Source organism: Dermacentor silvarum, chromosome 7, assembly GCF_013339745.2.
Source record: "Dermacentor silvarum isolate Dsil-2018 chromosome 7, BIME_Dsil_1.4, whole genome shotgun sequence".
Lineage (NCBI taxonomy): Eukaryota > Metazoa > Arthropoda > Arachnida > Ixodida > Ixodidae > Dermacentor > Dermacentor silvarum.
In genome coordinates, this window is record NC_051160.1 from 152,314,638 (window position 1) to 152,330,545 (window position 15,908).

Here is a 15,908-nt window from a genome sequence, read left to right on the forward strand (position 1 = left end):
CAGACCATTGTCCTTAGTGCTTTTTTTATATATAGCGTTGTGAGTCAACGGGGCTATGACGACAAAAATTACCTTCTGGGTCACGTTCGCGATATTTTCACTTTCGCAATTTTTGCGGTTCTGGAAAGTAGAACTTCGCGAAGTCGTATTGGTTGTTAAACCTTGCGACATGTCAATGGCAGAAAAACAATCCGAAATCCCACCTAGCTGTGTGAAACAATGCTCATTGTCATCGAGATACGTAGTTCCCTGACGAACCATTAAAAAATATTTCTGTTTGTGTGCGGTAGACATGTTACTTCTTTCTGTCGTGTGCTTCAGCAGTATTGGGTGCGGCGTGTAACTGAATGCGATGATTTTTATGAATAATTGGGTGGCCAAGCGCCTAATAAGGCCCATATGGGCTCAAGCGGGCAGCCCCGAGTGGTGGAAGACATCAGCAAAAGTTTTTTAAGCCTTGTAAATCCTCCGTCGCAAAGCTATAAGCGTCAAAAGAATTCCGAACCCTTCGTGGTCTTTTTGACACAGTCGAAATTATACCAAGGTCCCGAAGTCGACCCTTGGTTTTGCTTGGTGACCTGGTTATGTGTTTGTTGTGCAAACGTCGGCTCGAAAGGAAGGGTGTGTATCGGGAGCTTACGCAGCAGACCTTTGTAGCAGTGTTCATCACGCGTTTGTAATGCTTGCTAACTACGTATGTTACATGTAGGCGCTAAAAAAGAAATGAGACCCGGCAAACTTGTGCAATTTTTCAGGAATTCAATTCAATTTCAATTCAATTCAGTTTATTTTTCATTGATAATAATTTGTACAAAATCACTCTTGGGCCAGTCGCTAAAGGCTAATGTAGGCCCACAGTCAATATGTGTATGTGTAGTAGCAGCTACAAAGTCAAGCGCATAGCTAGTTAATAATGATACAACCTAATACAGCTAGGTGGATACATACACTTAAAGGGATACGTACACAGAATCTGCAAATTTTATGAAAATGCGGAAAATGAATCCTCAATGTGTGATTACACCGAAAAGAAGTAGCCACTTAGCTCATTTTTGAGCCGATGAATTTATTTTTGGCGTTCTTGTGAGGGCGCGCCTCGCCGCCCGACCCGCGGGAGTTGGACCGCGTGACGTCACGACACCCTCGTCGGATAGCCAGCCGGCGGGTCCCGGTCATTCGAAGTGCGTCAACGCCGCTATCGCGAGCATGGATTCGAGTTCTGGTGCCTCTACCAGCGATGAGTACAGAACTGAAAACGAGGACCATTCCAACTTGGCAAGAAATATTACCGCTTACGGTTAAGAGCCTTCCGCGTCAAGCGACGAAGAAGAGCAGGTGGCCGTGGAAGTGCCCGTCAGGTTTTCGCGAACCAGAGCGCGAAGATTGCGCTCTGCACCAGGGAGTTATGCAGGAAATATTTATCATTTCCTCTGTAATAGTAGTAAACACTTTACTTAGGTCCTGAGAAGCTAGGCAGGGGGGGGCCTGCTAGCCGTTTGCTAGTCCCATGTCGGAACAGAGAGGCCGTGCCTCCGCTCGTTCACGGGCCCTCTGGACAGCCAGGAGTTGGACGTCTTGTCTGGGATTTGTGATGGCCTTCGTCCACTCTTCTTCTTAAAAATTAAAATTAAATTATGGGGTTTTACGTGCCAAAACCAGTTCTGATTATGAGGCACGCCGTAGTGGGGGACTCCGGAAATTTGGACCACCTGGGGTTCTTTAACGTGCACCCAGTCTTCTTCTTGGTTAAAATCCTGTAACACAGGGCACTGCCAGAGCATCTGATTTAATGATAAAAATTCAGTGCCACAATCTAGGCAGAATGGATCGATGTCGGGGTGAAGTTTGTTCAGAAAGCCCCTAGAGGGGTAGGACCCCGTCTGGAGCATGCGGAGCGTGCTAGATTGTGATCTGTCGAGCTTATGATGGGGGGAGGGAAAACTCTGCCTATCCCCTCTGTAATGTGATGTGATTTCGTGAAAAGTAACTAGAGGATCACTGTGGAAGAGCTCTCCCGAACTCACCAGAGACACCGTCCCGTCGCGGCATATGAAACCTCGCGCACGGTCGTGGGCTATCTCATTGGGGTTCAGGTGACCGTGTAATACGTCTGATCCCATGTGTGCTGGGAACCAGACTATGTGATGAATAGTGTCTGAGGGGGGTCTGCCGTTGAGAATCCTGGCTGCCTATTTGGCTATCAATCGCGATGCGAACGCTCTAATTGCCGCTCGGGAGTCCGTGTAAACTGTTTCCTCTGTAAACTTGCTTTTTTAAGAGCGCACGCAGGCGAGGCAGCTGAGGGGCACTTCAGCACTGCGTCGGTGACTGAATAGTAGTTTATGCCATCAGCGTGAGCAAATGCTGGAAGGTATCAGTACCTCCGAGATTCTCACGTACACTTCGCCAGCCGCCCGACAGATGGCAGCACCTGTCTGGCATTCTCCCCAGTTTTTCCTGCTTTTAGCCTGTGGAGAAGCAGAGATGTGTGTGTGTCTGCCCCGCTGCCATGTAGGACTGATCTCGTGAGTCGTGCTGGCGCTCGCTAGCCTTGTATTGTTTTACAATGCTTTGCCAACATTTTTAAAGATATTACTGCCTTCGTGCCCAGCCTCGGGCATCTCGCCCCAGCCTCGCCCTCACACTGCTCAAGAATGCTGCAAGTGAACGAAAAAAGTACCGACATCTTTTCGCCTCCTCTTTTCAAACGCGCCGCTGATCATTTCTGCCTTGCGTTTTCGTGAGAAGACCGATGGCACAGCGTCAGGCTTTAAGCATTGCCTTTTCAGCGGCATGCCGAGGCACGGCATGTCGGCATGCAGGCGCGGCATGCCGAGCACAGCGGGGCTGATCACATGATCATCATCGACGATGTGGTCCGCGCAAATGAAGTCATTTTTAGAGCTCTCCAGGCTGGGCGTGATGGCTGACAGGCAGGTATCTAAAGTTTACGCACCTTCTCGTCTCTGGGAAACGTGTGTGACAGCGTGTCACGACCGACAATGCTGTTATAACAGCAATGTCTGGGCATTTCCTTCCGCCGCGACAAACGCGTCAATACCGAACGACGACCCTGAGAAGGCGCATGTAAGACGCACCACCTGCGTGGAGCGTCGACGGGGATAATGTTTCAGACGGACCACGTGCGAACATGTCCGAAAGGGGTTAAACAAACGCTGCAAGGGACTGACAGCTCCGGAAACACTGCGACGGCTGTGGCCGACCTTGGCCACGCGTGCGTACACGTGTCAATATGTCCACAGCAACTGTATCAAACCTACTAGCCGAAAAGCTTGAACTGATGCGTTTCTACCAGTCGCTGTGGCTCGGGGGCTATGCGATGTGCCGCTGAGCCCGATCTGGGTCATGGGGTCGACTATCGGCTGCGGCTGCCGCATTAACCTCCTAAGATCCCTTGTACAATACATTGCACATTGCCTTCAACTTTTTTGCAAATTCACTCGGGAGTGATTATGGAAAATATTAACTATTAGTACGAAGTATGGTGCATGTGTAACTATAATGAAGTGAAGGGAAAACACGGGCAATGCGGGAGATATAAATTACAGATGACGAGTAACACGAGAACAAGGTGAGAGCAGGAGCCAACGTTTCGACAAGTGGACTTGTCTTCTTCAAGGTGACATATGCTCTTCTCGGCATAGTATATATAGGTAGGGCAGGTAGGGTTCTTCTAAAGGGGAGAGAACGTAAGGCGGGTGGGCGAGGTAAGGAGCAAGAGTGTGTTAGCGGAGAGGGTGTAGAATTGAAAACAAAGATAATGCGCTATTGATAGTCGGTGGAGCGATTTGTGGCAGCGCCGTGCGTTAGTCGGTTGACGTGTCATTGTAGGTTTCATTGAGTGGTTTACTCATACCCTTGTTATGCGCGTTCGAGAAATTTGGCACTAATTGACAGTAAATTGATCTATACCTCTCTGTCGTCCCAGATGGTCGAAAGCAACCTTCAGGTGTATTTCTAAATCACGGAGGTTGCGTGAACATATTGTACGTGGCAGCAACATGGCAATTTACTACACCTAATTCCGTCTTCATCGGTGTGTTTAAACAATAAAGTGCAGTTTTTACCATAGCAAACATAAGGAGATGATGGAGATAGTTATTTTTTTCACGTACATTTAGACGCAGGTTTTGGCATCTAACCGTGGCATTTGTATTGAAGAAAATGTTTTTCAAGTTCATAACATAACAGGTAGACAATAAAAAACACCGTAAAGAGTGATTACGTCCCATAGTTGTGTTCGGGTCTGAGGAAGTTAAGACGGTGTCGAAATGTAAAAAAAGCTCGTGTACTGAACTTTAAGTGCGCGGCAAAAATTTTGAATTGGTAGGAATGAAGGTGCATCGAGCGCTCCCCTACGGACCAACTCTTCTCAACGCACCATCCTACACGTTCTCAAGAGAAGATGCCTCAGTCATACAAAAAGTTAAAAACCCTTCAATTCTGTGACAAAGAAGGGCAAACTTCTAAGCCAGGTAATCCATAACTAGGAGCGCTCCTGAAGAAAGTCAGACATTCTCATCCGAGTCAGTTTACGCGGGGGAAGAAAAAACAAAAACGCCTTATTTGGAATTGCAAAATTGGAAGAAAGAAATTACGCCATTGGGTACTAAACCTACCTCATATTTTCCCCGCTTTTGTCTTGCGTGTTTGGGCTAATTTGGAACCATCCCACTTCGAAGCTGAGCGTCCAAGCCGTCCTTTTAACAGTTTTATTTGATGCTTGTTTAGTGCTATGAAAGGGACGTTTATTGTTTATTTCCTGAAAGACTTGCGCAAGTTACGTTTTCGTTTAGCTGACACAGGATGTAACGTGAAAAAAGGTAAGGCGTGGAGACACGGACACAGGATTTAGCGTGTACTTATTTTGACCACTATACGTTTTTTGCCATGTATGAAATCTAAGTGCACTGGTGCTCTCCTTCATAACAATACCGCCGCCGTTGGCGGGAATCCAACCAGGGGTGCTATGCAGGATGCCCCGAGTTTGGTGAAACTCGGGATCTTCACGAGCTCTGGCGACGCCCCAAGATCAAAGAACAAATGGTAACAAGACGACGTTTGTCCATCGGCACACCTCCAATTTCATTGGTTTATCTTGATTCACTCTGGGTGGCTATTATCCCTTGGGCGTTGCCATATGGGCGGTCGACAAACTGGGGCTCACGTGATCATACCGTCGGTGCATGGTCGTGCCTTCTTTCACTTGTTTGTCGTTCCACCGAGTGCAATACAGGCACAAGCAAGTTATAAAATAAATTCATTTAGTACAATAATATTAGTCACATTAACGTGGGTTGTAAGCATTTTAATGTTTCCACGATGTACACGGAATGTGTATTAGACTAATTTGTATTTAAATACGTTTCGCGTTATGCCACGAGGGGACGCTCACCCCCCTCTTTTTTTTCTGGATTCGATTGGCACGGCTCGATACGTGCTTGCTCTAGCATTTCCGAGCACCGATTGGTGTGCGCTTGCTTTTCTCACTGGGTTTCCAACAGATCGCTCGTTGCTCCTTTGCTCTAGATTGGATTGGTGCGGCTCGCTACAAGCTTGCGCTCCCATTTCCGAGCAGAGATTGGTGTGCGCCTGGTTTTCACACTGGGCTTTTAACAGATCGCTCGTTGCTCGCGCTAAAGAAAAGCTGCGAGTAGCGCGCGCATCCAGCTACAAGACGAAGTGAGCGTCGGCTAGCGCATAAGTGGTTTGCCGCGCGCTTGCCGTGTAAGCACACAGAAATGCCGGAAAGCACACATACGAGGGTCAGAAAACTACGCTTTATTTTCTTTTAGTTTGCGATACACCTCCATACTGGCAAGCGTCGAGCGATGGCTTCTAACAACCGCAGGAAAGAGTCTTTGTAGTGGCTAGCCCGAGCGATCCGTGGCTTCTAACAAACGCACGAAAGGGTATTTGCAGCGCACGTGGATGTTGACTGCCACCACATGCATCCCAGGTGGGACTCCAGCATCGGTGCAGTTACCCTGTACCCATCGCTGACGAGGGAGCGCTTCACTTTTTGGCAATAACTTTCTTTTTTTTTTGCGTGTGAACGCCCGTGATGGGGTCTACAAAGTTCACGCTTTGGTTGACTGTCTACCAATGCGGATTGACGCATAGCCCCGTTAGCATCCACTAAATTTGGGATACATTTGTATGCGGCCAATTCGTCACTATGAATAATGGTCCCCGGTTGAACATTGGCTGCAATAATGGCGTCTAGCTTCGCCGCCTTTCGTCGGTATACTTTGAAAGTCGCAACACCCCTCTGGTCGCGCAGAACATGCCGAAGACCCATGGGCCCCCAACTTTAACACCACCGTAATTTTGGCGGCTGGCGGAAAGTTGTCGCCCGTCATTAGGCGGCCTCGATTGTATACTTTTGCTCGCCGCGAAGAAGGCACTCATCAATTTGCGCTATCTACCCGGGGTACCAAGTGGAGGTCGCGCCAGCAGCTCGTCCCTCGCGACCTTACGGGGGTAGTTCGTCCTGTCGGCGATGGTGTGCTCCTATAGAGGAAACAAGTCACCGGTCATCTCCTTCAACAGCCATATGTCTACGCTTTTGCTCACGCAGTACGTGAGCCAAATCATTTGCCGCCTGGAGAGGTGGTCATTCGGATGGCCGAGGCGGTCCGTGTTGGCGAAGTAACGTCCTTCGCCTCTCTGACCGTGCAGTGCAGCTTTACCGTGAAACTGCGAAAACTGATTTCGGCACCTGTTGCATCGGAAGGCAGCCCGGCTTCCATTCTGAGTCTTCCAATATAATGTGACCACTTCGCCTACGCAGGTTGGTTGGCCCGGGTTGAACCCCAGGTGCTCGTAGGTGCCCCAGTACTCCGATGACGACGCCGGACCTGGCCTGGGGCTAGGGCGCGGTGGACGAGCAGCGCTTGAAACAGGAGAGAGCCGAAGCGATCGCACGAACTTTTCCTCCGCAGCCTAGTCACATCAGTCTGTGCTCAGAAAGCATAATATGCCCGCCACGCAGTCTCCGCAGACAAGGGCGTTCGCCTAACTCGTCACACAGCCAGCGCACTGACGTTTTGGAAAGGCAAAAACGACGCTGAAACTCTACGTCGGTCATGTAGCTGAACGGGTCCAGATGGTCATATTGACGCTTGCCGCCGCTGGATGCGATGACACAGGCTGCTGCTGCCGCCGCCATGCTCCCGAGTTTAACTCGAGAGGGGTTTCGCGATGTACGAGTTTGGCCCGAGTTCGCGTGTCAATCAAAACCATAGGTCACGCCCCGAGCGAGGCATGTAACTCTTGTGCGCGCCCGCCACGGTTGGGCCACGCCCAACTTATTTTTCCACAACAGCGACGTGGTGCGGAACTGAGAGGAATTAACAATCTTGACCGGCGAAATAAAACACGCACAACGCACTGTCATCGGTGATGTACTCAGCACCACTATAAAAAAAAGCGTCGACTTTCGCTGCCTTATGCATATGTCTTCTTGGGCTGTGATGACCCCACAACACGGTTCATTGCCTGCGTTGTGGCTACGTAGCGCACAGCAAATAATTATCCGCACGTCACTGTAGCTGCTTGCAAGGCGTCGATGCGCCGTGGTGGACGACGATCTTGAGCAGTGCGTAGTGTTTTCCAACGGCAACGTATCGCAGCTGTCATTTGAGATGGCTGCTCTGTCAATGATATAGTGCAGCAAACACGGTCAGCGGTCAGCGCAAACACACCCAGTGCAATGGCATTTTGTCATCACAAGCACGGCACACTAAACAATTGCAACACCTTCCTGCGTTCGAAGTCTAATTTCCTAACTGCACACAACAGCCCTCACCCACCAAAATGCGATTGCTGCGCTGTCGTTACGATATCCATCTGCGATCGCTGTTAGCTCAGCAGCAGAGGCAATCGGCAAGCACATTGGAGTGAACAACACACTCAAATTCTGCGCACATGCGCACGGAGGCACCTTCAATGGGCAAGCGGTGACAAGCGACGAACTGTGTCGCTGGGCAGCAAGCTCGTGTTCGCAATGCATCGCGGAGACTTCGCGCACGCAGATAAACTGGTGCATTTTCATTGTGCTGCGTCACTACGGACCCAGAATACCGCACAGCCATTTTGCAGCGACAGCCGTTGCTCCCGTCTCTATGGCTAAAGTGTCGTTTCAGTTGGTAAAGCGGCGGCCTTAATAGCCGCCGCAGTGAAGCACCTGCGGTGAACAGCCATGCCGCAGCGCTGCGTTGCCATTCCCCTATTAGACAGGGAATGGGCAGATCGTTGTCATGACTGACTTTATCGAACATAGCACTGCAGCGCCCCTGGCGACTGCTCACCGCATGAACTCCCTCGTGCGTGTGACCCTCTAGAATGTATCCGCTTGTAAGCTTTCGCCTCACTGTCGCCACTCGCGGCAAAAAAGTACAAAATTTAATAATTCATTATATGTCCGTTTGTCATCACAAATTTACAGCATTCAAAACAACAAAAAAAACCGATACTTTAAGAAGTAAAATGTTGGTTATTTTATTTCTTGTATTTCAAAGTATTCGATTGAGGGAAAGTATAGGTGCAAGAATGCACCGCATGTGCCCTGTTCGCATTCGACGGAGGATAGAAAGATAATGCCCGAAAAAGGAGGCACGCCCTTGACGCGCCCGAGAAAGGCGTGGCAAGCGGCTCTCGGCAAGTGTGCAGAGAGACAGCGGGACAGTGACGGTATTGCTAAAATTGCGATAATACGTTGATAACAATACGTGGCGCTGGCGCGTTTTGTTGCGCAGTCCTCTGTGCTTGAAGCCCGGCAGCACTGTGCCGCGCAGGGTGCGCTCATGTTGTCATACGCGGCTTTATCTCGACATTTCTTTTTGCCTGCTGTTATTGCACGTTCCTTGCTATCTTCGTTCACTGACTGCCATCGAGCAAACTCGGGTAAAACTCGGGTGAACGAGAAACTCGGCGCATCCTGCATAGCACCCCTCAGTGCTATCGTGCTGAGCACAGAACATCATAGCCACTTAGCTGAAGTTGTTTGTGTACTGTGCCGTCTGACGCACGCGAAGTCACCTTTGTGCTTAAAACAGATTCATATTGTCAAGAACACTACAATTGTTCTTGGCAGAGAATCACTAAGTTCGTGGCATTTAATATAGGAAAAAAATAAGGAAGGAGCACAGGTGCTTTATGGAGACAAAGAAACAATCACACGATATGTTCTTGCAGGACTATTCGGAAGCCAGGTGGACTGTTTCTTCCTTCGCTAGCTCTGACAAAATAACTAGGTTTGCGTAAAATACAGGTGCAACTTCAAACTAGGCTTTTTCAGTGCTAGCTTGTTGTGGTGAATACATACACAAGGAGGAATGACATGAATTAGCCCAGCCTGCTATTGCGCGGCTTCGTGGGAGATAACATGACATGCGTTATTTTTCTGATGTCCCTTCTGGCACAAGCAGGTACGTAATAAGAAAGCTTTTGGATATACAGATCACAACTGGTCATAGAGATAGAGGAACATCGCTGCCGTTTACAGTGACCATTGGACTTAAGTGACGCGGACAGGAAATAACGGCGAGCAAAGTGGGCTAACATTCAGTTGGCATGTATTAATAAACCAGCTAGCCCAAACATCTGTACCCTAAGCGGTAGTTATTTTCTTCATCAGGCCCGTTTTGTGCCATAGATCAGTTACCAATAGGTGTTTACAATAACTGCACTGCCATATATTCGCACCTGTGGCCAGTGAAATAAACAGTGAATGAGAAACCTTTTTTCTTTACATTTTACATTGAATCTGCTGCAATCATGAATTCTCTAGTAAGTGCAAGAATAGTGCTCCGTTTAAGCTTGGGGGGGGGGGGGAATTCGTTAGTAATATTGTTCATTCAGAAGTGTAAATGTCTGGTTCTTTGACAGAGTGGTGGTTTGGCAACGATGTAATGATTTGATCGGCGTAATTGGATTTACTTGAAACATGTAGTCTTTCTTAGCCATAGCACAAAGGGCACTTCTGCCCGCTGTAAGAAGCAGGGAGTGAGAATTTGTCGTTATTGTGATCATGGGGCTAACACCAAAATGCAGAAAAGTCCGTTTCTTTGTTGTTGTTTTTTGGAGGGTGGAGGGGGGGGGTTGGTTTGCTGCAAGGGAGTGTTTCCAAGGAACACGTTCGTTGGAAATTTTGCACAGTAGAAATGATCAACTGGCCCAAAGCAGTCACGTTTCTTACTCGGGTTATAAATAATTCCTTCAATAAAGAGATGGTCATGGCATTCTGGCGAGTTTGTGAAACGCTCGTTTGTCCAGGACATGTATTAACACCAATAGAGGACTAGGAAGTTGAACTCAAGGTCGCAACCGCGGTGTTGATAAATTCTATCATTAACACCAACTTTCCACTACCTGTGAGTACGTTTTCAACACCGACCCGTAACACAAGGTATGCAGGCAATGGCAACTTCAACCTTCCTACTTGTAGGAATGTATATGGCGAACGGTTAATACAATTTACTGGCGCTAAAATCTGGAACACAATTCCACTTGAAATTAAACTTGCCCGCAACTTTAAATTCACTTGTAAAATGCACTTTGTAAGTCTTTCATGTTCTTAACAAAAGTTAAGCTCATGTCCACACTTTTTTACCACTCATCTGGCATAATAAATTTTTTGTGTTAATTATTAATTATTAAATTGTGCTAATTATTTCGTGGTATCACTATCTTCTGTATTGTTACATTGTATGCCTTTCGTTCTTTATTACTTGTGTACTTAAAATATTTGCAGCTATTTAGCTTTTATTGTCATGTGTATTTAATTAGATAAAATATACCTTAAAAGCCACCCTTTCATAGAATTTGTGTATAGATTCATAGTCATATTAACTGCACCTCTGCTCCTGACATGTAAAAAAAATAAACATGTAATAGATTGGACCACTAACTAGCCACACAGGCTAATGGTCCAAATACTTTTGTAACCATGTTTTTGTATGAAGTTGACTGAATAAACTGAAACGGAAACTGAAACTCCAACGTGGCATGATGGAGTTTACCAACTGGGAATTAAGTTAGTAGTGGACGCTTTGACAAGCTTTGCCGAATTTCAGGCCAAGCTAAAATGGTCCTACGTCATGCATAACCTTCACTCGACAGTGCTTATTCTTGTACTTCGTCATACGATGTGTTTCCACAGTTAATCACTCTTGTCTTTAAGGCATTTAGTTTCAGGAGCCTACAAGGCACAATTAAGGTACTTGTCGCCTACTGTTATATATAGTCAGCAGTAGCTAGTGATATATAGCATCGTACAACGCGTGTTTAGTGCTCGGATATACGACGCTTTGTTTTGTCCAGTAGCGAAAGCAATGTGTCGCCGACTCATGCTTGGGTGGTTGCGTCGTGATTGTCGCAAGCGTCAGCGAGCTTGTGCTGCTGTACCTTTTGGTCGCGATGTTAAAGAATATGGTCATCGGTGTCGAGTCGTATGGTCCAATTATGGCTGTCTGCTACACTGGCGGGCCGAAGCACACTGTTATCCTCACTGAGGAGTGTTACAACATGTAAAAGTATCGCCATTTACTTTTCCCCTTTCTGGGGTTCCGACACATCGAACACGGGGAGGAGAGTAGTCAGTTGATGGTTATGACTAGGTGGACAGATTTGCAGGTGGGTATTGCGTCTATCGCAATACGTCGTTTCTGACGGTTGTCAGCGTCACTCAGGAAATTTGGCATGAAATAAAGATTTACGCGAATTAATCCTGCTGTACTTAAACAAAAGAAAAGTATGGCTGATTTCTATATTTATGGTAGATAGCCTTCTCTGCTGATGGCATTAAGAAAGCGTGCACAGTCAGCGCCTTCTAGATAGTCCAAGGCCTGTGCAATTCAATCCATGACGTCATGCTACCTTACTCTACTGCCATAGAATCAAATGGCGATACCCCCAAGCGAGCCCCGATGATTTTGACGTCACCACTTTCGTCACGCCGGGCTCGACAATGGAAATTTCAGTCCAAGTAGCATAATCTCAATAAACAGGCTGCACTGGCCTGCTATCTAGGAGGCGTTGGCACAGCTCGAAGTGAATGCTTGCAGAAAGCATTTGGCTTCCCGCATCAGCGATGTCAGCACACGACATGAGGCTAACGCGATATGCTCGTTGCCTGCCCGTTTATTGAGTAGAAGCGGCACTATGGGCATAGAGAAAGCATTCCATGGGCATGAGTTGTGAACCGTCCATTGACGCGTTGCCATGCTTGCTAGTGCAGCCAACGATTGCCCGTTGGTCAAACACTTTGATCAGTCAGAAGACACCGTGGTCAGCTGCGACCCCCGGTGGAGACCCAGCCTTTCTACAAACAATTTTGTGCAGCGCCCAATGGCGCAGCATTCAAGCGGCGACCCATCCTGTCAGCGCTGGCCGAACGTGGCTTAAAGGGGCCCTGAACCACCCCTCGGGCTTGGTGAAATAACATAGTCCGGGGGTAGCATACGCTGTTGTGAACATCTCAGCCAACATCTGCTGTCGCACGCGGTCCGTGGAGCTCGCAAGCGGAACGCTAAGTCACCTTTCTCTGAAACGCTCTAATCTTAAAAGACTCCACGATCCTTGCTCTTTTCCGTGGGCTTTATTTCGTAATAAAGCACACTCCAATATACGGCTGCTATTTGTCGCTGCGGTGGGCTACACCACGGCCGCCGCAAGGTGCCGCCCTGAGTCCAGTGGCTAAGCACACTGCGGCTCGCTGAGGACAACCGCGTTTGGCTTACGTTTAGCGCTTCGTAGGCACCAAAATCGTAAGTCCAAAATGAAATTTGAACTGCGCGCCATGGTGACGTTTTCGAGGTGGAGCGTTGAGGCCTTGCCCCACTCCGCCGTAGCCTTCGCAGTGCAAGGCATTAAAGGAGAAAGGGGAGCAAAGCGGAGGCCGTGTTTGATTGCCAATAATTCTGCTTCTACTAAACGCATTGAGGTACTTTATGCGGCAAAGTGATTGTGAAATAACCTATTTCGCTTCAAATGTCTTTCTCCACTGTAGTCAAATGTCTTTCTTCAAAGTGGTTCAGGCCCCCTTTGAGTGACTACGCCGCACTTGGTAGCTATAGTGGCGGAAGACAATGGTTTGCTCCTCCTTTGATCTGGGGCTGGAGCGAACGGGACCGCATTGGAACCCGCGCCGTTCATAGAGCTGGGAGCCATAGCTACTTCACTCGAGAACACCCGTAACGCTCCAACAGTTCCCTGAGAAGTTGTAGCAGAGACATTGCTTCGCAACGTTGCTGGCATGGTCCAAACGCTATCTGAGACGGTGAAATCACTTGTGCCTACGCCGAGACTCGCTCGCCTCGTGGTCAAGTTGGCCATCCCGATGTACCGTCGATCCGGCGATCCGGTGAATGTCCAGGTGAACCTGGCGCATTACCAGAAAACCATGCGAATGGATGAACATGAGGTGCGGGGAGAGAGAGTGAATAAACACCTTTATTAGGTAAATGGAGCTTTGGAGAGGCGTCCTCATTCCGGAATGCCTTGAGCTCGGGCAGCGTCTTGGGCCCTCGCAAAGAGCCGTTGCTGATCTTCGAGGTGTCGGGACGCGTCGTTCCCGCCGCACTGACTGATGCGGTAGTCAGGTGGCATCGACTTGTCGGTCACCGGGTAGTAAAGCGCGGGGAGTTCTACGTGGCCTACATACGCGAATTACTACCCGCAGACTACCGTAGTACGATGCGGCGAGAGCTGGAGCGACGAACGCAGACTCCAGATGAGTGACTGGACGTGCGAGCGATGGAAGAGTTCTCTATCGCTGAGGCCCAAGCCACAGACGAAGAACGCATCGAATGGGTGATACGGAAGGCACATCCGAATTTTCCAGCCTACCTGCGTGGTAATCAGCTCCGAAATTTAGAGGAATTGGCAGCCGAGGAGAGAGAGAGAGAGTGAGAGAACAACTTTATTTAATAATAAACACCAGTCCGGGTCCACTAAAAAAAGAGCGAAGCCTAATCGTCAGATAGGCCCAGAAGTTTAACGTGGGCTAGCAGTGCCTTCATAATGTCTGTGGAGGAGTCCGCCAGCCACGCCTCCAGGGTCGCAGGTCTTCGTGTAGTAGGCATTTGACTGAGGCTCCCGCGCATGGCTGCATGGGAAACCGGACAGAGAAGCGCATACAGGGGGACATTCTCTCCGCTCGCGCATACCGCCACCACTGCCGGTCAGCGAGGCCCTTCAGCCACACTGTGCGTGGGGAGGAGCCATGCTTGATTGAAGTGTTGTTATATCGGAAGCATTAGTTATTTAGGATATATAACATAGTCGTGAGTAATTGGCCTCGATAAACGTACTCCTATACAGACTAGTAGAGGCTGTTTGGCGATCGTGAATTCTTGTTGTCTTGCCAGGCTATTGATCATTACCTTTGTTTTCTACATATTAATTTTCAACCCCACTCTTAGACTTTCTCGGTTAAGACACTCGATTATTTGCTGTAATTTGTCCCCATTGTTGCTGAACAGGACAATGTCATCTGCAAACCAAAGGTTGCTGAGATATTCGCCGTTGACCCTGAGGTAACTTTCTGCTTTTCTTGTGGGGAACCAATGTGGCTGTGGAACCTTTTAAGATATTCCCCAAGACATTCACGTATGCCTCCTGAACTCTCTGATACGCAATGCCTCTATGACTGCTGGTATCTCTACTGGATCAAATGGCTTTTCATATTCTATGAAAGCCATATAGAGAGGTTTATTGTACTCCTCAGGTTTCTCAAATATCTGATTGGTGACATGGATGTGATTCATTGTAGAATATCCCTTTCTGAAGCCAGCCTGTTGTCTTGGTTGATTGAAGTCAAGTGTTGCCCTGATTCTATTGGAAATTATTTTTATTAATATTTTATACAGTACTGAAAGCAAGCTTATGGGCCTATAATTTTTCAATTCTCTAACGTCTTCCTTCTTATGGAATAGTATAATGTTGGCATTCTTACAGTTATCTGGTACACTTGAAGTCGTGAGGCATTGCGTGTAAAAGGCCGAAAGCTTTTCAAGCATCATTTCTCCTCCATCTCTTAATAAATCAACTGTTGTTATTCCATCTTCTCCAGCAGTTTTTCCCCGTGTCATGTCTTGCAAGGCCATTCTAACTTCATCGCTAGTTATAGAAGGAGCCTCTGTATCCTGTTCATCACTACTTCGAACGAAAGTAACTTGGCTTCCCGGGGAACTGTACAGGTCAATATAGAGTTCCTCCGCTGCTTTTATATGTCATCGAAATTGCTGATGATATTGCGCTGCTTATATTTCAGTGCACACATCTTGCCTTGTCCTATGCCAAGTTTTCTTCTCACTGATTTCATGCTGTGTCCATATTTGCGGCTTGCCCCATGTTTCCCATGTTATAATTTCGAATATTCCTTACTTTCTTCTTGTTGATCAGCTTTGGCAGCTCAATGAATTCTATCTGACCCCTTGAGTTTGACACTTTCATGCTTTGCCGTTTCTTTCTGAGGTCCTTTGTTACTTGGGAGAGTTTCCCTACTGGTTCGCTTGGTGCCTTTTCCCCACTTCATCTTCTGCTTCTAAGATCAGCCTAGTTATGGTTTAATTCATTACCCCAATGTTTTCTTCATCTTTCTGTTCTAAAGCTGCATATTCGTTTGCGACCACCAGCCTGAATTGGTCTGATTTTACCCTTATGGCATCTAGGTTGGCCTGTTTCTCCTTGACTAATTTTGCTCTTTCTCTGTTCAAATTAAATAGAAATCCTATGGTCACTGCACTTTACGTTACCTAACACTTCTACATCCTGCATAATACTGGGATTGGCCGAGAGTATGAAATTTATGTTCTTTCTTGTTTCTCTATTAGAAATTTTCCAGTTACACTTCCTGTTGCTGCGCTTCCTGAAGGAGGTAT

At 47.7% G+C, this 15,908-nt stretch overlaps 1 protein-coding gene across 4 annotated transcripts in view; it reads left to right on the forward strand.

Annotated features, from left to right (window-relative positions):
• The first annotated feature begins 347 nt into the window (after positions 1–347).
• The window catches only part of LOC119458592 (uncharacterized), a 124,491-nt gene continuing 108,930 nt past the window's right edge, over positions 348–15,908 (forward strand). The window contains exon 1 of one of the 4 annotated variants that reach the window (XM_049671288.1): positions 348–459. Coding sequence is in view for 3 of the 4 variants with exons in the window: in XM_049671287.1 (XP_049527244.1) it covers positions 9,410–9,452 (43 nt within the window). In the remaining variant the exon portion in view is untranslated. Of the gene's footprint in view, positions 460–9,253; positions 9,453–15,908 lie in introns of those variants that run through there. The other 3 variants (XM_049671287.1, XM_049671286.1, XM_037720433.2) reach the window with 3 other exon arrangements.